Source organism: Maylandia zebra, linkage group LG13, assembly GCF_041146795.1.
Source record: "Maylandia zebra isolate NMK-2024a linkage group LG13, Mzebra_GT3a, whole genome shotgun sequence".
Lineage (NCBI taxonomy): Eukaryota > Metazoa > Chordata > Actinopteri > Cichliformes > Cichlidae > Maylandia > Maylandia zebra.
The window spans coordinates 15,598,491-15,624,152 of NC_135179.1; the positions used below are offsets into that span (position 1 = coordinate 15,598,491).

General features: G+C 38.7%; 1 protein-coding gene and 1 long non-coding RNA gene across 4 annotated transcripts in view; both read left to right on the top strand.

Moving 5' to 3' along the window:
• LOC101466538 (cGMP-dependent protein kinase 1) overlaps positions 1-25,662 on the top strand; it is a 100,916-nt gene that overhangs the window by 44,758 nt on the left and 30,496 nt on the right. For all 3 annotated transcript variants that reach the window (XM_004551572.4, XM_012919292.4, XM_004551571.5), the window contains exon 4: positions 22,258-22,363. In XM_004551572.4, the coding sequence (XP_004551629.2) occupies positions 22,258-22,363 (106 nt within the window). The remainder of the gene's footprint in view (positions 1-22,257; positions 22,364-25,662) is intronic.
• Positions 3,012-4,162, top strand: LOC143421783 (uncharacterized). The gene is made up of 2 exons (XR_013101360.1): positions 3,012-3,347; positions 3,914-4,162. It is a non-coding gene; the product is annotated as an uncharacterized LOC143421783 (long non-coding RNA).

Consider the following 25,662-nt stretch of genomic DNA (forward strand, 5'->3'; position numbering starts at 1 on the left):
CAGGACACCATTCACCATGGTTTGGCATAAAACAATTGAGCAAATTGCAGAGCTCAACAGTACAGCACTGAAAAGAAGAGGAGGCAAACTCAGGAGGAAAATTGTTATGATTCTCAGATAAATGAAAATGCGTAATTAATCTGTAATATTCAAAACTGGATGCCTGAAAACGATGTCAAAATATTTTGATAATAAGACTGCAACAAAAAGCTATGCTTAGTATTGATTAATATGTCTCAATCTTTCTCAACTGATTGCAGAGTTCAAGGTGACATCGAATGTTTTGCTGTTTGCAACCCCAAAAATTCAGTTTACGATGATATGAAACAAAAAAAAGCTTCAGATTTTCACAGGAGTTTTTACATTCTGTTTAGCATGATTTCAGGAATAGCTTAGTTAAAGTTTATTTGTTGTGTTGTTGATTTTCAGTAGAAAAAAAAGCCAAAAGTGCTCTATATTCAGGCTCTAAAAGACTATTGGGAATCTTGAAATTGATTCAGACCAGTCATCTGAAAGAGTGAGGTCACTACTAACATAATCAGTGTGACTGATTATCTGTATGCTCCATCTTAATGACACTGGTGGAAAAGGCCGTATCAGACGTCATCTCAAAGACTCAGCTGTGCTCTCCACTTACAGTTATAACGCACATGAATGCTTTTGCATAACACTGGATAATATCATTCTTTTCAAATAACAGTTATATAATAACTAATTTTGAGAAGTATCAGGGTGCATAAATCATTTAAAGGGTGCAGAACAATGCATGTGTGCAAGGAACGATACGTACAGTGGTGCGTATTTGCCGCCATAGTATATGTCTTTCTAAAATACCTCATGCAAATATAATTAATATAAATATTAAATATAAATAATATCTCAAACATGGCACTGCCATTTTTACATTGGCCCTGCCTTCCTTTTTGCTTCTTCTTAATGTTTGAGAAATAATAATTTAAAGATACAACTAAATAAATTCCATCAATCCATCTTCTTACACTTATCCGGGCCCGGGACGCGGGGGCAGCAGCCTAAGCAGAGAAGCCCAGACCTCCCTCTCCCCAGCCACCTCCTCCAGCTTGTCCTGGGGGAACACCAAGGCGTTCCCAGGCCAGCCGAGAGATATAATTTCTTCAGCGTGTCCTGGGTCTGCCCCGGGGCCTCCTCCCAGTGGGACATGCCCGGAACACCTCACCCAGGAGGCGCCCAGGAGGCAGCACCAATCCGTCTGTCGATCTCTCGCTTCCTTCTTCCGTCACTCATGAACAAGACCCCAAGATACTTAACCTCCCCCACTTGGGGCAAAACCATGGCCTCACATTTGGAGGTGCTGATTCTCATTTCCACTGCTTCACACTCTGCTGCGAGCCATTCCGGTGAGAGCTGGAGGCCATCGCCTGATTAAGCCAACAGAACCACATCATCCATGAAAAGGAGAGATGAGATTCTGAGACCACTGAAGTGAAAGCCTTCTGTCACTTGGCTGTGCCTAGAAATTCTGTACATAAAAATTATGAACAGAATCGGGGACAAAGGGCACTCCTGGCAAAGCCCATCACCCACGAGGAACAAGTCCAACTTATTGCTTTTGACTAGGGCTGGGCCATATCATAATGTTGGGCAACGATAAGAAAATGAAATATCGCGATAGAACATGGGTAAAACGCGCATGCGCAGTGCCTTTGTTTTCATACGCACATGGTGGAAAAAGCGTGCCAGCGACAGAGAATGAGAAGAGAGAAAGTGGATCGTTGAATGAAACAGATGAACCAGAATTGGTTTGTAAAAATGCTTTAGTGGTGTGGAACTGGTTTAGCTTTCGTCCGTCAGATACACAACAAAGCACTATTTTTGGTAGCGCATGCTAGCGGGCCATCGTTATTACCGTGTTTATTGGAAAATATGGCACACTTAAAATCAATCCTTTGATTTTTCTGAAAATCGACAGTGCCCCTTATAATCCCGTGTGCCTTATGTATGAATTCTGGTTATGTTTTCTGACCTTGAAATGATTTTATGTGGTACACAGCGCTCGAAAATCTGTCAAATGTTTTAGTACGACTTTGCTAAGCTACGAACCTGCACCGCTTGATGGATTGTCAGAGCATTACGGCTACCATAGTCAGGAGCCTCGCGGAGTGATATGTACTGTGCTTCAGCATAGTATTACAGTATTGTGTGTGTGTATATGTCATGGTCCGTGATTTTCCCGGGTCGCCTTTTGTTGTTATAATAAAGTGTCATTTTCTGCTAACACTTGAGTCTGCGTTTGGATCCTTTTGTGCGCGCGCGCCGCGGCGCATGACAGTATAACCTCTTTTTACGTTTTGTGGATATTATACATGGTTATGCTGAGGATATGTCGGCCAATTTCCGCTGGAAACGCGTTGTGGTTAAACTGTCAGCAAGGAATTTGCATTTGCACTGTTAAATCTTTATATAACTTTAATGCACATAAAAAACTGTTTAAGTGAAAATACGTTGATGTTTTTTTTTTGCACTAATAAAGTTGTGGAGTTGTAAAGTATTTTGTCTAGTGTCAATTATATCGTCAGTTATATCGTTATCGCAAATTTTCAAATGTATATCGTGATAAATATTTTTGGTCATATTGCCCTGCTCTACTTTCGGCAAGCTCTTGCAACTGTTGTATAAGGATCGAATGGCCCGTAGCAATGGGCCAAACACCCGATTGGGGCCCGGAGCACCTCCTACAGGACACTCCGAGGGATACGGTCAAATGCCTTCTCCAATTCCACAAAACACATGTGGACTGTTGAGCAAACTCCCATACACCCTCAAGTATCCTTGAGAGGGTAAAGAGCTGGTCCAGTATTTCATGACCAGGACAAAATCTGCATTGTTCCTCCTTTATCTGAGGTTCGACTAACGGACGAACTGTCTTTTCCAACACCTTGGCATAGACTTTCCCAGTGAGGCTGAACTAAATAAATTTAAAGACTAAATATATAGGCCTCATGTTTGCCATCAAGCGGGTAACTGTACACAGCAAATTCAAAAGTGTTAAATTTTTTGGTGTTAATAGTCTCCTTGCAAAAGTAGAGTTAATTTTACTCTAAGTAGAGTCACATTCTTTTAATGTAACTCTGAGGTGTAAAATGATAGTAGTTAAAATCGAGTGTTAAAAATGAGTGTTTCTCTGTCAAATCTGGAGGTGTTAAAATGGAAACATTAACTCTTGACCTCTTAACTCTGAACTCCTAGAGGGGCTATGACACCAACAGAGTAAATTCGCAGACTCTGCCCTCAGCACGGCTCCAATCGAAGCTGAAGTGAAGCCGTTTCAGAACATTTACTCTACATATTTGAGTTGTTTGCCATGCTTGGTAAGTCATTTTTTCAAAGATTGTTTCAATTGTTATTAGCTTTTACTTCTGTGGCTCTTTGGAGTTGAGACAAAGCTATGTGAAAGGCATTAGCCATGTTGCTCGCTGATAGCATAATATTCTGTTTTAGCTAGCTGAAAGGTATTGTTTGCGGGCAAATACCACAGCCTTGAAAAAAAGCTTGCATGTGAATTGTCAGTCAAATCTTTGGTCAAATACACCTAAAACAATGTCTAGAATGTGAAATGTTGGTATAATGAAAACGATCGCCCATAAAATAAAAAAAAACGAGCAAACAGCAGTAGCAGATGTCCTGACTGGATTCTACGTTAGCATAGATCCCTCCAGAGTTTTGTGCACACGGTTTAGGTAAAAATTAAAAAGGTTGAGGTTTTACATTTAGTTCAGTATTACCTGTTGCCTGTGTCCTTGTCTTTTGGGAAAATACTTTACACAAGTAATGGCTCAAAGAGGATTCCTTTTTTTTTTTACTGTGCTGCAATTGTTTACTGGATTATTTGTGCCATTAATTAGTCTCAACTAATTTTTATTCGATCTCCGCACAGGATATGCTTGTGAAGATGGAATATGGGGGAGAGCAGAAGTGCGTTGAAGTTCCACAAAGTGATGAATGAAGGACATGCATATTGTATTGAAGAAATAAGTGTTGAGAATGCTGTTATTTGCATTTACCATGTCAGACCTTTTGATAAACAAAATTCTAATGAAAGTGAGAACATGTATACTGTTACGTCTTTCAGAAAATGTTTTGAAATTGTGGTGCACAGTTCAGAATAAATGTTTTTCAAAAACCATTGCATCTTTTTAGTAAATGTTTATTTCCAAAAGAAATTACTAGAAGTTCAGAACAGTAAAATTCCCGCTTTTTAGAATGAATTAGAAGATAACTCTTACGTAGTTAAACTAAAATACTCTTTGAGAGTTAATATATAAACTCTTAACACCAAGTGTTAAATTATCAACTCCAGACAGATTTGGTGTTTAACACTAAATCAGAGTTAACATACCAACTCTCCAAAAAGAGTTAAATTAACACTCTCTGGTGTGGACCCATATAGACACTTTAATAGTGTTGAAATCAAATCCGACAGTGTTAATTTGGACATGCTGGATTTGCTGTGTACCCCAGTGGATACTTTCACAGTTACAAGACAGTACTTTAATGTTTAAACTAATGCTTAGAAAATTTAAAAACAAACAGAGTAATGTGACTGTATATATATCCACAATAACAGAGTAACTAGCAGTACTGGTGTGCGGATCGATATTGAAATATTGATTCTTCCGATACCAGTAATTTATGTTCTAGAATTGACTCTCATATTAAAATATAAATATTTTAGTACTTTGGGGTAAATTTGTAGTTTTTCATTAACAGAAACACCGTGGAAAGAAACTATATCATTCGGATCTAAATTGGAAGGAACTACTTCCTCTTACGCCTTTCACATTCATATGCGAAATATAAATGTATAAATGTGTCGCAGCCCCTGGCATGCGCACTCACAACAATGGCTGAGTGTGAACGGAGTCATGTGAGTCATATGACCGTTTTTTTTTAATTTCTACATGATAATTCTACATTATTAAGCAATATGAACAAGTAGTCTGATGTCCTGTAATCATTATGAAGCTATATTATTACGATTACATAATACAATTATATACAAATACAATGAAACATTAAGTTTTTGTACAGAGTATCGCTATCGGATCAATATCGTCAATACCACTCTGAATTTTACTTGGTATCGGATCGGAAAGGAAATCAGTGGTGTCGCACATCACTAACTAGCAGCCATGATAAAGTGTCAGAGCTTTGGCCCGATACATAAAGGGGCCAAGCTATCCCTGCCCCCGATAAAGGGGCAGGGATAGCTCAGTAGGTAAAGTGGTCGCCCCATGATCGGAAGGTCGGCGGTTCGAATCCACTTAACGGCTACCCTGAGGTACCCCTGAGCAAGGTACCGTCCCTACACACTGCTCCCCGGGCACCTGCTTAGTGGGCTGCCCACTGCTTCACTGAGTGAATGGGTCAAATGCAAAGAAAAACAAGTAATTTCCCCATGGGGATCAATAAAGTATCCATTATTATTATTACATCTACATGGTGAACTACATATTAAAATAGGCGTGCAAAAAGTTAAAAATAGACATTCATAAGAAAGAGGATACACTTTTGAAATACTCAACTGCTACCGCTTCAAGTGCTTGTAGTTTAAGCTCTAATTTGAAACAGAGCATGGACATCAGTAACTCCGGGCAGAGTTGTAGCCTGACATTTTTTATAGAGGTGACCAGGCTGAGACATCACTACCTTCAGGGATGACACATGAAATGGATGTGTTGTTATTTTTTTTTCTTTCTGTCTGACAAACCCCTCTAGGTAAAATTGCTGTCTTTTGGTGACTCAATCCTGTCGTTTCAATTGAATTAAACAGCAAGGAGCTTTATATTGTAAGTTAAAGAGCTGCAATATTAGAGCGAAAACCCCAACGATAAGACAATCCCTTATGAGCAAGCACTTAGCTAAACTGTCTTTGAAGAGGAAGAGACCTTAGTTATTATGTGCTTATGTAGGCGTGACTGACATTTAATGTACTGATGTTGGCTATAGTTATTTAAATACTATATTAAGTGCTGTTAAAATGTGCCCAAGCAGGGGCAGATCCAAAAGGGGGGCACAGGGGGGTATCAACCCTATAGAAATATAATTGTCCCTCCTGCCCACCAGGCAGAGTACCTTTAGACTTAAAACCTGAGTATTTTATTCTGGTTTAATTTATTCATACTTTAAGTATTCCAACGTTATTCCTTTGCTCATCTATATTTTACAAACACCATTACAAGAAAATCCAGCCACTTTAAAATAAGACTGCTTATTATCATTTCAAAAGAACACATAATGAAGACTTATACTGAAAGGCTCATCTGAAGCAGCTGTGGCATTAGAGTAAAAGGATTAATAACCACTGATGCACTCTGCCTTTCTAATGTATAAATGTATTACATGCATATGTGTAGATTATATGCCGGGCTTTAGATATTCATCTCAAAGTGACATTTCTTGTCACTTAATCTTCATTAGCTGATTTTTTCCTCTTCCCGGCTAATGTGGATATGAAAAAATAAAAATAAAAGCACAAATCATAATATGATAAAAGATTTTCATTCCTCATGAATGACAGCCAAGCCTGAATCTGTCCTTTAAGATTAAAGGCTCAGTTTTCACATGTCTGTGTGTTGGGTTTGTGGGTCTTTGATTGTTTTTTTCTCACCAATAACTTCTGAATGTAGAACTCCAGTGATCTTACTGCTAGGTGTTTAAGCCTGTTTACATGTCCTTGATCATTTTATTTTTCAGCAACAAGTGGATGAATTATACTCTGTGGGGTTCATCTCTGTGTGCAGACCTGAAAGCCACTTTAAACACATAAAAAAGCACAGAGTTGCCTAACAGTGTACTCAGTGGTGTTCAAATTCTAGTGTGCATTTTTACAGTTGCTGTGTTAGAGGTCAAACTGTCTGCACACAATACAGACGAAACAAGACAGTCAGCAGGGGATTAATAATTAGCGATTTTTGTACCCGTTTTATGTGTAGTGCTAAAAACAGCACATGATAATGGAATTACATATAAAATATTAGGGGGCAATTTTCTAGAGACTTCTGAGAATCTTGTGAAAGAGTGATAGCTTAGCTGTATAACAGCCCTTCCTTCCGCCTCGAGTGAGCAAACAGTTGTCCTTCTAATCAGTCTGCATGTGAGTGTGTGTGTTTATTAGACTGTGCCTGCACAGTCTCAGGAATCACCCTCTCCAAGGTGAGTGATTCTTGTTTTGGCAGAATGAGATAGCTTACAGTGTGTGAGTATTTTGACTTCTTCTGTAATTGTTTCCTGTGTTTTTCGTCTCATATTTCCACACCATTTCTTTTTGTGCACCACAGAGAAATACCAACAATGCTTTCGCTGCATTTAAACATTTCCCACATGGCACGGAATATTAAGCGTGGCATCACTTGTTTTCATTTCGTCTTTATTCAGTGTGTTTTCGTTGTGATTAAAATCAACTGGAGGCAGGATTTAAAAGCACCCGTGCAACAGAAATCGTTACTGGTGTGCATTTTGAGAGCAAGAGTGAGAGTGCTTTCATGTATGGTAATTTTTCTATAAGTCCTGTTTAATTCTAAAACACTGACACAGCTGTGATCAGTCGACTCGGCAAGTATGTTTGCATGCTAATACAAAGATTATGTTGGACCAAGTGTTAGCGTTGGCTTTTCAATAATTCTTACAAATGTTAACAGCATTAGCCATATTTGGCATCTAAGTGAATAGCTTTGTCTTTCTGGGGATATATTACAAGCATAGTCATTAGTTTTTAGAAGTAGTAGCACATAGCTTCTCTCTTATTCCCTTTCCCAAATGTTTATAAGGCAGATGTAAGTGCTACTCTGTTCTCCGTAGTGAGCTAGACAGGTTTCGATGCAGGACAAACTATAACCTCATTCATCTGTGCGGATGTTTAGACACAGCTAGCTGTTATAGTCTTTGCTATCGAGGCTGCCTATTTTTAGTAGTTGCTTGTATCTAGTAACCAGTGAGGTTATGATTCTGTTGTGTGAGATAAAGAAACACAGTTAACTGAGAGGGCTAAGTGTTTGGTTTTTTTTCTCTTAAAATGTTTGTCTTATGTAGCCATGATTTTAAATTTGACATATCATTATGGTTTAAATATAATTTCCAAATATGATAATAGATTAGTTGCAATAAAGCTCAGAAGATGCAAGAAGCAGAGGAAGTGAACGTGGATGAGTTTAAATACCTGGGTCAAAACATCCAAAGCAACAGTGTGCAAGAGAGGTGAAGAAGAGAGTGCGGGCAGGGTGGAGATGAGTGTCGGGGGCGGTTTGTGACAGAAGGGTCACAGCGTGAGTGAAAAGGAAGATGTTGGTGAGACCTGCCTATGATGTGTGGTTTGGGGAGGTTGGCAATAACAAAAAGGCAGGAGGCAGAGCTGAAGTTTCTTTGATTTTCATTGGGATGGACAAAATTACACATGAGTGTGGCATCAGAGGGACCACTCAGGTTGAGGAGTTTGGAGCCAGAATTAAAAAGACACAAGATTGAGATGGTTTGGATGTTGAAGGAGGGATAGTGGATATATTTGTTAAAGGAAGTTGAAGATGGAGCTGCCAGGCAGGAGGAAATGATGAAGATGTTAATGGGGTTTGTGGATTTATTGCAGGAGGACAGGCATCCTCTGCATGTTTATGTGGTGGCACGCATTAGGAAACTAAACATGAAGCTTTAATCACTTCCAGCTTCACACTTTTATCCGTGGCCTCTGCTTCAACAACTTTTCATGATAAAAGTTTGAAATAATCCTTTCTCTTATGCTGGGCCTTGGTGCAACCCCTCCATTTATCCACTGTCTGAAACAAGCTGTTTTAGCTTCTCCCCCTTTAAGGACACATTTCCCTTTGAGGCAACTTTCTGAAATTGAAGGTTTGAACAGCATGTGGGATGGGTTGCATTGCTCATAGCCATAGCTGGTTCATATGTGCATCAAACAGAACTGAGAGTAGAAAAAAAATTTGGAAGAGAGTGTTTAAAGTGTTTAGTATAAAAATTCAGCTTTTGGCTCCCAGGGATTGAGCATATATAAGCTGACCTCAGTATTTCGGGCTTTGGTTATGTTTAATATAAGCACACACAATATATACACTACACCTCAGCAAGGTTAGGCGATGTTGAGACGCATAATGTGCAGAGGTCACCGACTTTCTGCAGAGTCAATTGCTACAGACCTCCAAACTTCATGTGGCCTTCAGATTTGCTCAAGAACAGTTCATATAGAGCTTTATGGAATAGGTTTCCATGGCTGAGCCGCTGTATCCAAGCCTTACATCATCAAGTGCAATGCAGAGCGTAAAGCATGCCGCCACTGGACTCTGGAGCAGACGTGATGGCAACCTGATGGAGAAGTCGACACTGTGACAAGTGTAAAGTTTGGTGGAGGTAGGGTTATAGTGTAAGCTTGTTCTTTAGGACTTGGGCAGGGCCCTTAGTTGCAGTGAAAGGAACTCTTAGTGCTTCAGCATACCAAGACATTTTGGACAATTTCATGCTCCTAACTTTGTGGGAACAGTTTGGGGATGGCCCCTTCCTGTTCCAGCATGACTCTGCACCGCTGCACAAAGCAATGTCCATAAAGACATGGATGAACGAATTTGTTGTGGGAAAAATTGACTGGCCTGCACAGTCCTGGCCTCAACCTGAGAAAATAACTTTGGGATGAGTTAGAGTGGAAACTGCAAGCCAGGCCTTTTCATCCAACATCAGTGTTTGACCTCACAAATGCACTTGTAGAAGAACACTGAAAAACCCCATAGACACACTCCTAAACCCTGTGGAAAGCCTTCGCAGAAGAGTTGAAGCTGTTTTAACTACAAAGGGTCAGCCAACATCTTATTAAACCCTATGACTTAAGAACGCAGTGTCAGTCAAGTTCAAAAGACGATTGAATACTTTTGGCAATATAATGTATTTGACGGAACATGAGGATACTGTTGAATTAGTTAAATATGACCTGTTATCTTGTTTTGAAGAGGCTCTTGGGATTTTTTTAAAAATAGATTGTGATGTAAAGTTTGTTAAAATATGTTGCTCCACATTGTTTTCTGAGGCAGAGTGTCGCTTTGAGGTTATGTATCCTATAGTGCACCGAAATATGGGGTAAAATATGGACCTGGTCCACTGCCAAGTTATTTCACACTTTAGTATTTGAAATTGGAAAGTGAGGAGAGACACACATTTGCTGAAGATGCTACACGCTGCGTTGAATACAGAGGTGACCTCAGAGAGCAATAGAAGTATGTTTATATGCATTCAATCTATAACATGAAGAATTGCTACACCTCTTAAGAGGAACAACAAACGGGGAGGGTGTTGAGCCTGAGCACCATCATTAGGCATGGCTGGAAAGAGAAGGATGGATAACAAGGGTCCTTTGAATCAGGACAGCAAGTGAGCACGTTCTTAACAAGGAACGCAGAAGTGCCATCTATTGTGCTGCTGTTTTTCCTGTCTTCTGTGCTTCAGAGTACTAATTAAAGGTGCATCCATTGACAAAGGCATATAAATCAAAATAAAAACGTGAAATGTAAAAAGAAATGGTAAATGACCGGTATAATTTATGCAGGCATGTGGAAAGCAATTAGACAGGCAGAAAAACGTAACACAAATAATTGTGACTGGCAATTAATAATGAAATGAAAGGGGGTAAGACTGACATGTTCATAATAACGTCAAGCAAATTATTTTTTCTGTAAAAGTTAAGGCGCTATCATCTCATGGCAATGTATGCAGACCACACTGTGCTGGGATAAAGCATTTCATTGGATAAATGAAAGAAAAGGAAGAAATGGGCACACTGAGAAGAAGATGGAAAGAATGGCTTTGGCAGATAAAATTCCTGTGGGACTGTGTGGGGAAAAATCTTCTCTGTTTCCATGGCTGCCATGGTAACACTGTTGCCAGAGTGCAGCAAGAAACGTGATGGTGAAATGGTGAGGCTGGCTGGGAAGTCCCCGCCTACCTGTTTGAGATCACAGTTGCTGCGATGGGCGCTGTGTGCAGTTTTACCCTGACGTCTGTATCCAAAACTTGACAGCGTGACTTCTTTCAGTTGAATGAAGCCCTCTGAATTTTGACGTACAGTGTGTTAATGGACGCCCGGAGTTTGTGGTTGTTTTTATGTGTGTTTTGATTATGGGCCCCTGCTGGTGTTGTTTTCCTGACTCTCTGTTGGAGCGCAGGTGTGAGCCCGGAGCTAGATGCTCTTCTTGGGTTCTAGATGGCTTAAAAGGTTAAAACGCCCAGAGAGGAAACCTCAGACAGCAGCATTTAGTCAGAAAGAAAACAGCTCTGCAGGTGTGACTTCAGACAGCTGCTTTTCTTGAACATTTTTATCCTAATAGTCTCCTGTGACATTATAGGCAGGCGGCGTCAGTGTTGCTTCCAGGGAATTTTGGCTGATTGAGGACAGCTTCTACTTGTTTTGCGTTATCCAGGTCACATTTGCATCACTTCTCTTTATTATACAAAGAACTAATTTGATTTACCAAATTAGTTATTTGCTGCTGAAGTTGCATGACAGTGTAAGTTCTAAAAATGGCATTTTGAAAAGTTTCTTCAGATGGATTATCAGCACAGAAAATCACAGCACAGATCAGATTTATAAGCTGCTGCTTTTATTTCTCTGCACAAAACTTAGGGAAACCTAAAAGCTAATTGTTCTCAGAGCAAACCAAAGCATATGACTCATGCCCTTGCTTATGTTATGGTCTAAGTAGTTCTATGAGCATGTTGTCTATGGAAAATAAATTTTAAAAGAAAATAATAAATGCGGTCTACAAAATAAAAGCCGACCAGTGTGGAGCAAAAATTCTGCTTTTAAAGGTGATTTATGCAGAGAGGGAAAAACATTTTGGAAATGACAAAGTGAATGACCTAAATTTGAATATATGTATCTGCCCAGATTAAACACAACCATCAAAAAGAGAGGATGCATCTGTTGCCCCCGTGTGCTGCCAACCTGTGGAGTTAAGCTATATGGGTTTCCCCTGGGTGATGCATTATCCTCCCACAGTCCAAAGACTAACTGATGATTCTTAATTGGGTGTAGGTGTGTTTCTCTCTGTGTTAACCCTGTGATGGACTGCCAGCTTGTCTGGGATGTTCCCCACCTATCGCCCTCTGGGCTTACACGGGCTGTTTCCGCCCCATGATAGCAGTAAAAAAAAATGGATGGACAGTAAAAACATTATTAGGCATTTTTGAATTATTGAACCAAAGTTGAAGTTCTTTATCTATGCATGAAAATTAGTCTCTGGTTGGAAGATATTCAAAAATTTGTAGAAGAGGTAGAAGATGAGAATTAAATATTAAACTGAAAAGTATGTACCGTTTACATTTTTAAAAACAATTCATAGGTTATAATGACAAATGGAAGAAGGGTGAGCGGAGGTTTGTAGCAAATGTACTTGTCAATCATAGAGCCAAACAAATAATAATAGTAATAATAATAATAAAGGACATGAAGACTATACATTTCTTCACCCATAAGCTTAATTTGCTCATTAGATTTTATTCCATGTAAACAGGCATAGCCAACATGTCTTCTCCAGCAAGCTTCAATCAATTTATATTTTAAGGAATTTTATATCTTTTCTAATTAGGCAAATGATTATGTATGTTATGTAATGATTAACATTTAGTTGGAAATTTGGCTCATTTGGCCCAAATATATTTCATGTGAAAAGTGCTGCTAATAATCCATCCATACATACATCCATCCATTCTTTACTACTACAGATATCTATCTCTCTATAACAGAGCTTACTGGGTTTTTTTTTTCAATGGCAGGTAAACAAGTGCATTTAAAGAGGGCGATTAATCAGAAATACAACAAAACAGTGTAAGAACTAAAGCTGCCCTGGCTGCTACTAGCATCGCAATAAACCTAACCAGAGGGATAATACATCTTATGAGTTTACCAGTATGTTTGAAATAGCAGCGCAAATGGAGTGTGCAAAGGACTGAGGGCAAGATAATTACACACACAGAGTTGTAGAGAGTAAAGCTGTCATTTAAATGTTTAGATGTTATAACAGTTAAAACAACGATAATTGTTTTTGTTTTTTTCAGATAGGCTGCCCAAACAGAGAAAGACATTTATAATCTTAAGGCAGCTCATTAGTTTGGCTAATGTTTGTATGATTATACTTTTCCCCCTATAATGAACAACTTCTTCAGAGATTTTACAGGACGTGAGCAGGACTCCTGCAGAGTAAAGACTCTGCTTATCAAAATAATTGCAGTTTCATCCAGAAAAAAAAGGAGGACGAATGGTTTCACAAATACACAAGGCAGACTGCGCACACACTTTCTGCCATTCAGGCAGTCTCTCACACACAAACACATCCAAGTACTCATCACAACATTCAGTCAAAGAAGGAGGGGTGGGTTTTGAGAGGGGTGGGGGGATTATCACTTGGTATTTTTTTCGATTGATATTTTTGGGTGCAGGGAGTTGATGTTCCTGCCTCAGTGGGATGCAAAACATCAGGCTCGACTGACAGAAAGCCTTATGAATTCCTTGTTGTTGTCAGAGCTAATGTAATAATTTTTGTGTACATTCTAAAATTGTAACTCATTCAGTGGGAAATTATACTGTGTTGTAAAATGACTAAAATAGTTATTGTTATGTCTTTCTCTCAGGATATTTTGCTGCCTGGAAAAAAAAATGATATTCCATTGTGCAGTTCAGAGAACTAGCTATATAGAGAAAAGTGTCTGATACAACCTGGACAACTGCCTAAAAATAACTTGCTGATGAATAGCAAACACACTTCACTTCCTCCATTTGATTTTCTGCAGCGGGGCCGACTGAAATTTATCAGGTTATTCAAACTGATTTCCTCTGCGGCGAATAATTTATGGTTGATTGTCTGTAATGACGAAGGCAACAAACAATTAAAATTTATATCGCGAACGAACGAAAAAGCAATTTACACAGAAAAGGTTGTTTCCTTTTATCGGAGTTCAGAGTGAGGGAATGAAAATAAATATGTATGCAGTGACATCTGCAACTTATGTAACAGCACTTGTGTCATCATGAGAAATCTGTGTAGAAAAGAGGCGATGAAGTTATTTTAAAGAATGTGTATGAGACAGCAGACAGATCTTAAATTTGATGGGGTTTTTCATCTCTTATGTGAGATACTTCATTTTTGCATTTTCTGAAGGCACTGCTTCCTCCTCACTGCAGGCTTAAGGTTACTGCATGTTTGTTCGGCCTCCACCGTGCACACCTGCCACCAGTGATGTTTGTCAGCACAGCTCAAGCATATGACTCATATCATCACTTTCATCCCATAGTAAGCTCCTCTAAAATCCTCTCACTTTGTCTAGTATATGCAGGTAGCCCTTTAAGTAGTTCCAGCATCTCTGTGATGATCTGACTTCCATCCGTCAATCCATTGCCAGTCCATTGCAAGGCTCATACAGAGAGACAGACAACCATTCACATTCACTTTCACCAATTTACGGTGACCAGTTAAACTCACTTGCATGTCTGTGGACTGTGGTTCTGTAGTCAGAGAGAAAGTTTCTTCATTAACTTGTTAAATATTTAGAAAATTCAAAAGTCAACCATAAGGAAAGACACAAATTCAGGTATAGCTACTAGCAGTTATGTTCCAAAGCCTTCAGTGATCCCTGACCTTTTCCTTATTACAAACATTTATGCATTAATGGAAATATTATCTTGACAGCTTTGGAAGTTGTTCTGCCTTTGTTTCTGACGAGGAAGTAGTAACCTTTTCTCTCAACTTTTTATCTAGAGCTATCGCGTGGTTAAGGTTTATATTGGCCAATACTATGCTCTATTACCAAATACCCTCAAAATCAGTGAAACATTATAGCTGCTAGATGGGCAGAACAAAATGCCAAGTGCTCACAGAGCTCTTGGAACAAATATAGACTTCTTTTCCTCTGATTAATCTAAACATGGTTTGGAAATAGTAAGGAATGACAGTGTCATCCGTCATGACTGACTGTCCACATATACAGCACAGCCCATCTAGAAGCTGTAATACGTCTTTCAAAGAGTATGATGAGGTGATGAGATCACAGGCTTCCAGTTTAAGATGTCAAAGTTTTTAGTGTATGTACCAGAAGGTTTACTGCTTCGCTTCAGGCACAAATACCAAGAAGCCTGCAAAAAGAGAGACAACTTTAAAATGATATAACAGAATACTTAAAGTGAAGAAACGCCAGTCATTTTAATTTAAATGATAAACAAACGTGATCAGTTGTGCCTGAGGATTAAAGCTTGGAGGTGAGGTTTGTTATGAAGATGAAGTGGTAAATGTTTTCTCTGTAAAACAGAGAAAGATAAAGTCACGCTTTTAAGAATACTCCTCTTCAATATCATGACTCCCACATGTTTAGGTGCCAGACGTACTTTTTATCTTAATAAAAGACAGAGATAGCAGAAAATAAATGTATCGTTCTTTTAAAAAGAACAAAAAAAAAAAAAAAAGATTTGCTCTCCTCTGGTTTCTATACAGCATGGGGTGAGTGAACATTGTGGGTGGATGGCAGGTGGAATGAGCTCAATATTTCTCAAGCAGCTGCTGCTCCAAGTCTATAGACTCCCACATGACGCGACTATTGGCAGAATTGGCAGCTGGAGGTCGCCAAGCCAGTCAGTTTTCTGTGTTGAGATTCATTGAAAACACAGTGTCAGCCTGCAGTACAGACACACAGTACTCCTGCTTCTCCTGCACTGCTGTGTTCCTTTATGCCACTGTAGTGATAACTAGGATTTTAACCATAATTATGAGTAGAATTCCTCTAATATTTTCTTATTCCCTAGGCTCAGTGACATTGTCTGGCATAAATGACCTGTCCTGTTTTCTCACGCTCTAAAGAGCTCATCTAGATGTAATCAGACTCGGCTGATGTTATTAATGACTTGGGGGGGAAAGAGATTACACTCTTCCACCCTGAAGCCTTAACAGCATTACTCTCGTAAGACTTGTAGGAAGACATAAGCAGTAGACCTTACGTCATGTTGGGATTTTAACTGTGCCTGTGACTACGTGTGAGTCAGTGAAAAGAAAATCATTAATCTGCATGTTTGGGTACGCAAAGACAGGGAGTTAAGGAGAAAATGTCAATGACAGAAGCATTTTTAGAGTCATGGTGAAAACCAATTCGATTGCCCTCAAACCCAAACATTACCACAGCATTGCTGCGTGGAAATTCTTATGGTGGGTGCTCTCGCTAATTAGTTTAGAGACACCGCTTATTCTCTCAGAGCGGTATAACCCCAGGTTGATTATCTACAAGTGCTAAAATGACACATCGCAGGCGAGCACGCCCTAATATCCCACATGGAAGCAAAACCATATTATGATTATTATCTCCCAGGTTTTCCAACACAGTTTCTTTGCAGTGTGACAATAAATTGATTATAGGTATGGTAGCGATGTGAAACTGCAAGAAGGACAAGCAAACAAATCTGTGTCTGTGTATACATGAGCGTTGTGTCAAAATACACATCATCATCATCTGTCCTGATCTTAATATGGCTAGAAAGTGTAGATTATAAATGCAGATTTAACACAAAAAAGAAAGAAATAGAAAGACAGAAAGAGAAAGAAAGAAAGAAAGCTAATTTTAGCTCTTTTTCTGTCCAGTGCTGTTTACATGGCCCTTTACATTGAGCAGTGCTTTCTGCAGATATATTTCCTGTCACACTTCACTGCTTGAAACTCTGGTCTAATCTTTAAGTACCACTTTCTTATAGTCCTGAGGTGCTTTTGGACAGGAATGTGGATTTTCTGCAGTGCCAATAGCTAATGCTTTATACTTGATACTAAAACAATTCAAGACTACATTCATAGAAATGGAGAGTTCTGATTTTCCCAAACCCTAGACTGTCTGGCTATGGATTGGTCAGATTCATGACCAGATTTCTCATCATATGTTTATGTATAATTTAATGAGGCAAAAAAAAAAAAAAGATTACCCAAACAAACACACATGGAGCATTTGCATAATGCCCCAGGCTGAAATTCAGTTACATTGAATTATGGCTATGCCAAGTGAATGAGTCTCTCCACTGCTTATGTGCTTTCTCTTCTATCTTACTGGCGGTATCCATACATGTGTTGTTTCTCAGAGTTTTCAAGCACAGATCCACCTTTTTGGGATTATGCATGCCAGAGGAGGTAGTTAGCCAGTTTTGCAAATCTTCACAATCAAAACTGTTCATCTGTTATCACAAATAATTGAAGGGTGTGGGATTACAATCACTCCATCAAAGAACAGGAAGGAAAGGAGGAGCATGATCGGATGATAACGTCCTCAGCTGTGGGCCAGGAGGGGCGTAAATGGTCATCCTTTATTCTGAGGTCGGATTGCATTCAGCTTAGAAGAGCTTTGAAGGGCAAAGGGAGATATGTGTTCAGCAATATTCAACAGTATGTTATACTGAGGTTAGCAGTTTAGTTTAATAATAAAAAATATAGAATCTAAAATCTTTTAATTCAAAAAATTATCAATACATACAAAAGCCAGCTACTGTATAATTTTAGATACAGTGCAACACAAATCAGCTGTATATTACATATATGTGATCTGCACCAGCAAATATGTCTTTTTCCCCCCTGTGTAAACCCACACACTGGCAGATTGCAGGTTTGTGCATGTTGAGAGGCCACTTCCACAGTGTTGACAGGACTCAGTTTTTCACAAAAGCAGCAATTTTACCACACTTGATCCCCACATCCGCATATCCTGGAAACTGTGCCTCCACTGTCTGCATGACAGCATGTGTGCTCTGGGTGTCAATTGACACACATGAAATAGTCCACAAACACCGCCTTTGTGGTGTATTGAAGACAATGTTTTCAGTGCTTTTTTTTGGATGCTTAGACACCATATTTTAAACTTCTCAGAACTATATCCACTGCAAACTAGAAGAGAACAGACGGGGATTTCACAGATGTTGATATAATCCAAGACTATGATCACAATAAGTGGGCCAGATGACATAACAGCAATGCATTGACTGTAGCAACAGGCTTTTATGATGTACAGTCTAAATTTACCTATAGGCAGTCATTTTTGTCAGGTCAGAGAACTGAATTGAATTCAGCTGTCCACCTCTTGAATAAACACTGCTGAAGCCATGGTGAGCTGCGGCTAAACTCCTCTAAACAATTCCCAGATATCATCCTTGCATGTCTCCAGTACAGCCTGGGGAGCTTTGTGCATCCAGAAAGCGGTGAAGCTAATGGTCGACAACCCATGAGCATTAAGACATTCATCTTCACCCTGAGTACAGGATAACTAGCTCCCTCAGTCTCACCGCAATTTAGCCAAGCCTTCAAATAATAAGTTTACCTACTGCAGTCTGCTGCGGGCCTCTTACATATCTTATTTCCCAGTGCCCTATACTCCCACTTACTGCAAAACCACTCTATTGCACAGTGGGCAATGATTTCAGACTTCCCACTCTTGCTGCTGCTTATGGGTCAGATTAGAAGGCTATTCTAATAATTTCTCTTTTGACCTATTTCCATATGCCAGATTTGACCCGTTTGCGGTCTGCTTTGGAGGCATTTGTCCCCACCTCATGAGCACATTACCATCTGGATAAGACACAGTTTCTTCCAAATATGGTTAAAATGTTATATAGTGACACCTTTCTTCTTACAAGAAGAATCGCAGTGCTGTGAAAAAATTCTGTTTATATTTTGCCATCAAGGATTAAATCCACGATGCCAAAAATTTATCGAAGTGTACGTGTTTATGTGAGTGTGTTTGCATCTATGTGAACAGTACTGCATTTGTGTATGTGTATTAATAAATAGACATACCTGTGTGTTTCTTTGAGTATATACATCTTAGGTTTAATCTGTTCTTGCACAGTATGGTTACATAATTATAGACATGTGTTTCTATATATATTTTTTTTATTTCACGCTGTGTGTTTAGGAGGGTTCTACTTGTAGAAACAGTTTCTAAGTCTCGAAGTAAAACAGTGTCAGGCTCTGTAATGAGGGCACCTCTCCTGTGGTTTGGCCCGATTTTAAATGGCTGCTAAACTCCTGGTTTGCAGATTGGTGGTGAATGTGAGAGTTTATACATTTGTGTATATATGGTAAATAATAAATGGACAGATACTTACATATTGACTTGCCTCTCTAGCAGAGCAGTCAAATCACTTTCCATTACACAACTTGGTCGCCCGTTGGCACACAAATGAAGACAGGCTTTTTATTCTATGCCTTTGAGAGCTTTGTGTAACATTCACACTCTGATCTGATGGATGGATCAGGGACGACCTGGGGTTCAGCATCTTGCCGAAGGACATTTTGAAATGCAGACTGGATGGGCCAGGGATCAAACTAGTGACCTCTCAATTGGTGTCTAATGTTAATGAGAGAAATTAAGGTGTGAGGAGCAGTCAACTCTCTCTCTCTCTCTCTCTCTCTCACACACACACACACACACACACAATCGTGTTTTAATTTCTTAGTAGAGACATCTAATCGACATAATGCTTTCCCAAGCTGCTTCCCCTCAAAAATAAAAATGAATGCCTGATGCTAACCCTTGGCCTAAACCTAACCATAACCTAATTGTAAGTCTGACACTAAAACCCCACTGTGAGTCCCACAAATGCCTTCAAACTCATGGGGAGAGGCATTTTGTCCCCATAACGCTGTTGGTCCCCACAAGTACACACACACACACACACACACACACACACACACACACACAAAGAGATGCCCTAACTAAAGTAACATTATTGATTATTACCCAAATTATTTTTCATCTTTCCCTAATGGTTAATCCACCAGTGAGCTCTTTAATTGAAATTATATTTTTGATGCAAAAACATCGTCATTGTTGCTATTCATTAAAAAAAGCAGAAAAAACAGTTAATACATTATTATTTTTTGATTAATATGTAAATTGACAGTGATTTTCTTCCATTCTTGAACAGACAAATTAATTTTAGTTAAAGGTTATGCTTTATTAATTTCTAATTTGTTAGAGAAGTCCAGTATGCTAGCTCGAATGTGGGTATAAAAATCTGAATTTGGGTCAGTAAATTCATAAACTTACATGTTTTTATCACTTACAGTTCAACAGCAGTGCAAAGATTGATGTTGTATTGCTGCAAGTGCCTTTGTACTGAAGTCACTTTTTTTCATCATCCTAATAATCTCAGCCATTCTCAGCAGTTCTTGCCTAACTTGTGATGTGTACCCTAGCAATTTTCCTCATATAAAAACACTAAAATCTATAAAATATTCCCCTAAAAAAGCACACTGTTTTGTTGACACAAAACGTTAGTTTCCTGTGTGTGTGTGTGTGTCTGTGTGACTGTGTGTGTGAGTGAATGCATATCACATTTATTAAGTGTCACACATACACTGTACGTGTTAAACTACTCCTGCAGTGACACGTTGAATCCTTATTAGCTGCAGACGCGCTGTTCTGCAGCTAAGCCTGCACACTGACTTCTCTGTTAGTGCCAGTAAGTGAAAAGTATTTTGTCTCTAATCAATAAACACAACACCGTTATTAACAAAACTTGATCTTATATCTTTAAATCTCTGCACAGAAGGGTCACACTGCATTTTCAGGCACACACATACACACTGATAAAATACTAAGCCGATTGTTATCTGATGTATTCTTTTCTAATGTTACCACATGTCCCTGTGGCCGGAGGGCTCCCTGGAGATTTACACTATTTCTGGATGGGCCAGATTGTGGATTTCTTTCTCTGTAGTGCTCATAATCAATTGCACGGCTGCACAATTGAAGCACTGAAGTCTTTTCTTGCAGAAGATAATGATACTTGCAATCATGAGAAACCAGTTGTGAAATAATTATCAGGAACTGCTATTTACAAAATGAAGTATTGAATCCTGAGAGTGACTGCACAATGTGGCCAAGCTAGATGAAATCTGTGTTTTTTGGGGTTTTTTTTTTTTAGTTTTTGTTATTAATTTTCTGGCCCAACAATTCATTTCTTCTGTGAAACGGGTCTGAATGGTAAAATATAATGACATTCATTGGGTTAGAGGTCCATTGCTGTGATGAAATCCCTCATGGCCTGGTTTTCAACAGAGACTCCTCTTCATGACAGGGATCTGTTGAAGTAAAACATATTCAGATCAAAAGTGTCTACAAAGGACTTCAGAGAAAGAAACGTTGAAGCTCAAAGCACTGAAAATGTCAATGACAGGAATGGTGAAAGACCCAGGCCTCAATCAATCAACGGCCAGGAATAAACATGGAAAAAGTGGAGAAAAATTCAATTTGATGCTACTTTTGCTTTTTGAAGGTCTAGATATTCTGCAAAAGTTCTGTCAAGTTGCATGTATTATTCAAAAAAGTGTCAAAAAGCATTGCATTGTACTGCATTTGTGCCATCTCTTACACACATCAGAGTACCCATGGAAAGATAAAACAGCTGAAACCACTGCCATCCAAAGACAAATCATCTTAGCTCACCTTATCCTAGTCTCAGAAGAGCTGGATTCTCTGTGGAACAGAGCTCTGTGGTCAAATGAGGCATATTTCTAAAGTTTTTAAGAAAAAACTGCATGCCAACATGTCACCTTCACTCCATGCATTGAAGCCTCAGGGCTTGCGCATATTGCAATCATTTCGGAAACAATTAATTGAGTCTAAACTGTTTCGGTAGGAAGGGTATTGGGATAGCTGCTTGTAATTTCAAAGTTGTAACTTTTGTTTTACAGTTTGATAATTGCCCTTAACACAAAGAGCAATCAGTAACTCTTAAAGTAAAAAAAAAAAAAAAAAAAAAAAAAGGGCATTCACATTCCTGACCTTAAACCAATTAAATTCCTGCAGCATGACCTCAAGCAAGCCATGCATGTGAGGCATTCCAAAAATACCAATTAACTCCAAATTGCTGAGTAAAGAGTAATTGTGCAGAATAGCTGCTATTTGCTGTTTCTAGATTAGAGGTTAGATAAAACATTTGGATGAAGATTATTTCCACTAAGGTAACTAAGCTTAACAACCGATAAATTGCTATAGCTAGTTAAAATTTACCAACACATACCTCAACACACCTACATTTCCTTCCTCATTTCAAGTGAATACAACATTTGTGATAATCATGTTGCACGCACAGAGCATGAAGCTTTTGCAGGCCTTGCATTATGTGTGCTGTTTTATTATTCTAATTGCTGGAGGACGAAAACTGTCTGCCACGACATTGCTAATGTTCATTTTAATCATGTGTGTTCTTCTTTCCAGCTCTAACAAATGTGAAATTGTGGGCCATTGACCGACAATGTTTTCAGACGATCATGATGAGGACGGGTTTAATCAAGCACACAGAGTATATGGAGTTTCTGAAAAGGTAAGGAAGCAAGGCAAATTTTCCAGCAGCAGCAGAAGAGTGGAACAGGTCTTTGATCTGCAAAGCAATGAATGAATTACCAAAATGAATTCAGGAAAATGTGTGTGAGCTGTTTCGCAGATGATCCCTTACTCCTCCATTTTGCCAATAATTATATAACTCAGCAATTTCTAGTGCAGCATAGGGAATGTCATTCAACATACTACAAAAATATCTTGTAACTGTATCACCATCATCGTTTTCAGTACTTATCTGTATCAGAGGGCCCTGACCAATAATCACTTCTCTATTGCCAAACCTATTAACACTTGAAAGACCTGCGCATGCTTTTTCCGGGTTCTGCATGAGGTATAGGATAAAAGGAAGAGGCATCAAAAGACAGCCAATGATCAAAATGCATGAGATGCAATTGCCTTTTAAATATCTCTCACTCTCTCTGCATTCAGCTTCTTTTTTACTGTCATCCACTTTGAGCTTCATCAACCCAGTTATTAAAATTATATCATACCTTCACTCTGCTGCGTGCACCCCACACTATTTTTTGTTTTTTTATCATGACTTTTTTGGCAGAGTCGGTATTTGATCTGTGTCCTCTCATCCATTCACTCTGCCACAATTTTGTATAAATCTTCCAAATCACGAAGGCACATGTTCTCTCTAAAAGACTTTTCTCCCGAGGAAACCTTGTGAATCACTGTGATCATGATCAGGTTCTGTCAGTCCTGAGAGAGATGCAGTACGAGCTATTTTAAGTATTGGGCACAGTGCACAGGAAGGAAGCTTTTTACAAGGTATTTCTAACAAGTGCAAAGCAAGTTGTATGTCAGTATGTTCCAAAACAATCAATTCTGCTATTGTAGAATTTACTCAACTATGACTGTGCAACTTCACAGTGTACAGTAATGGAAGTATAGTTACTTTAAATATAATCTTTAGCTAAGGCTCAATGTTTTGGATAAAAACAAACAAATTTTTTTTTTTTTTTTTAAAAAGGTAGAAAATGTTGTCTTTAACAAATTTAATTAGATGCAAATTTTGCAACATAGACACAATGCTGGTATACATTCAGGTTATTTAAAGCATATTTTCCTCAGTGAATAATTATTTGAAGAAATCTTTTTTTAAATTTTAGTTTAAAATGTAATTTTTGAACAGGAAGTCTCTTTGATAGTTTCAGTTAAACCAAAAACATTTTGCAGCTTAACTGTAACGACTGCTTTTTTTCCCTGCTTAAAATAGGACAGTCAGTATCCCTGCAGTCACAAAGATATTGCAAGTCAGCAAAGCTTTTGAACAGCATGACTTTTTTTCTTTTTTTAAGGACAGTCTCCCGCTGGTCACTCAGAATAAATTCATTTCTTATCTGGAGTGCAGTTTCATGATAAAGCCAGACTTTAAGACAAACACAACCAAGAATCTATTTTAACCACATATGGAGCCCTATTAATATTTCATCTAAGATGTATCTATTTTAGTGATATCGTTTACTAATAAAGACCGCAAACATTTGCAGTCCCTCTGCTGAGTATATTAGCACACACTGTTCAGTATAACAGCTCTTGCCTGTCAGGAGGACTTATGTAACAGTCCAACTGATAGACTAAGTAAATATTTAATAGGTGTACGTACTGGTTGTTTTGGGATCCCTTGGTGTGTTTGGTTTGTAAAGGGATACCTGGGGGGAGAAATCTGAGATTTATAACAGTGTTTGCAAACTCACAGCACACAGATAATTATGTTCCTGTTTAATTTCCTAGAAACAGATCTAATGAAAGTAATAAACACATATTGGTCACCGTGAGTTTTGTGCCCACCCGTTTAACTGCTGTGAAATTATAGAATTATTCCGACAAACAGAGAAGAAGAAAAACGGGCAAAGAAAGCCCCACGTTGTGCACGGGGGAATTGAGCGCGCTTGTGAAGATTGTTTTATTATTTTTTCTTTACATGTACAGACAGGTGACATATGTTTAAGTAAGATGATGAGCCAAAAGCTTAAATCTGCATTGATAATGATTCTGAACAACTCTGAATCTCTGGTACTTTACTGAAGGGATGAGCTGCATTTTTTCAGAAGATAATTCCTTTTGATGTTTTAATAATAATGCTATAGAGAGCATTGTCTAACATATTAGTCTCTGTGGATAGTCTGGTAACTATGAAGTGCATAGTACATTAATTATTTTTATTCCCATCAAACCATTTAGTGTTTTTGTATTTCTCAACCTAAGTGAGTTTGTCCTTTAATTCGTTACCTGCCTGTGTTTTAAGTTTCTTATTGAGTCGCTCCAGGAAAAGTAATTTCAAAGCTTAGCTTTTTTGAAAAACTCGCCCAGCTTTAGAAAATGCACATTTCTATGAACTGATGTATTGTGGGCTTTTATTGAGATCTCTGTCCCCTTTCACTTCAGATAAAAGTCCAGCTATCAGGAAAACAGTACCTATTTGTAGGTGTTTACAGGATTCTAATAGAAAATTGTTTAAAATGGTATGCTTTATAACTGCACAGTCCCTAAAGCATGGCAGATCCACGCTTCCCCACAGGCCTTGTGTAATTACTCAGCTGTAACATAATTAAGCTGTTGAATCAGAAATTTACTGCGACAGACGCCTTTTGTTTGTGTCAACAGCTTCTCAGCTCGGGGGATTGAAACTCTCTCTGTTGCATGTACAGTAAGTGTCATGTGTTCATTGCTGAGCTGGTTAACTAGTGCCTTTGTCGGGGAAGCAGTAACACAAGGATCAGCACAGTGGCCGTGACAAGATGGTTTAGATTACTGTAATAAAGCATGGAAAATTAAGGGGGAGGGGAGATGGAGAAACAGAGAGGCAGAGCGAGAGAGTGAGACGATACGGGGAGATAAGCCCTTTGTTCACCAACGCGGGGTTATTTTCTCTCCTCCTTGATAAACATTAGGCTAGTTTTATTTAGCAGGGTTGATAGCAGGCAGCATTCATTCAGGCTGCCAGGAAGTAATGGAACAAACACTACGGGCTCATACTGGCGTATTCAACCGTAGGATGTGATGCCCAGCTGTGTAACTACTCATGCTGCCCATTTATGCTGGAAAATAGTACTAAAATACAGGCCATACAATAGAAAAATACAGATTTTGAGTGTTCCTGCTGCCTATATCTGAATTTGTTTGTTGGTTCTCAGATCAAAGTCATGCTGTGATTGAACAAAGTATGTCTAAAAATAGGATGAAAAAAAATAATGATACCACACAGGAAGCAATAAAAAGCAAAAACTTGACAGTCACATGATAGCATTTAGCCAATAGAATAAAACATTAAAA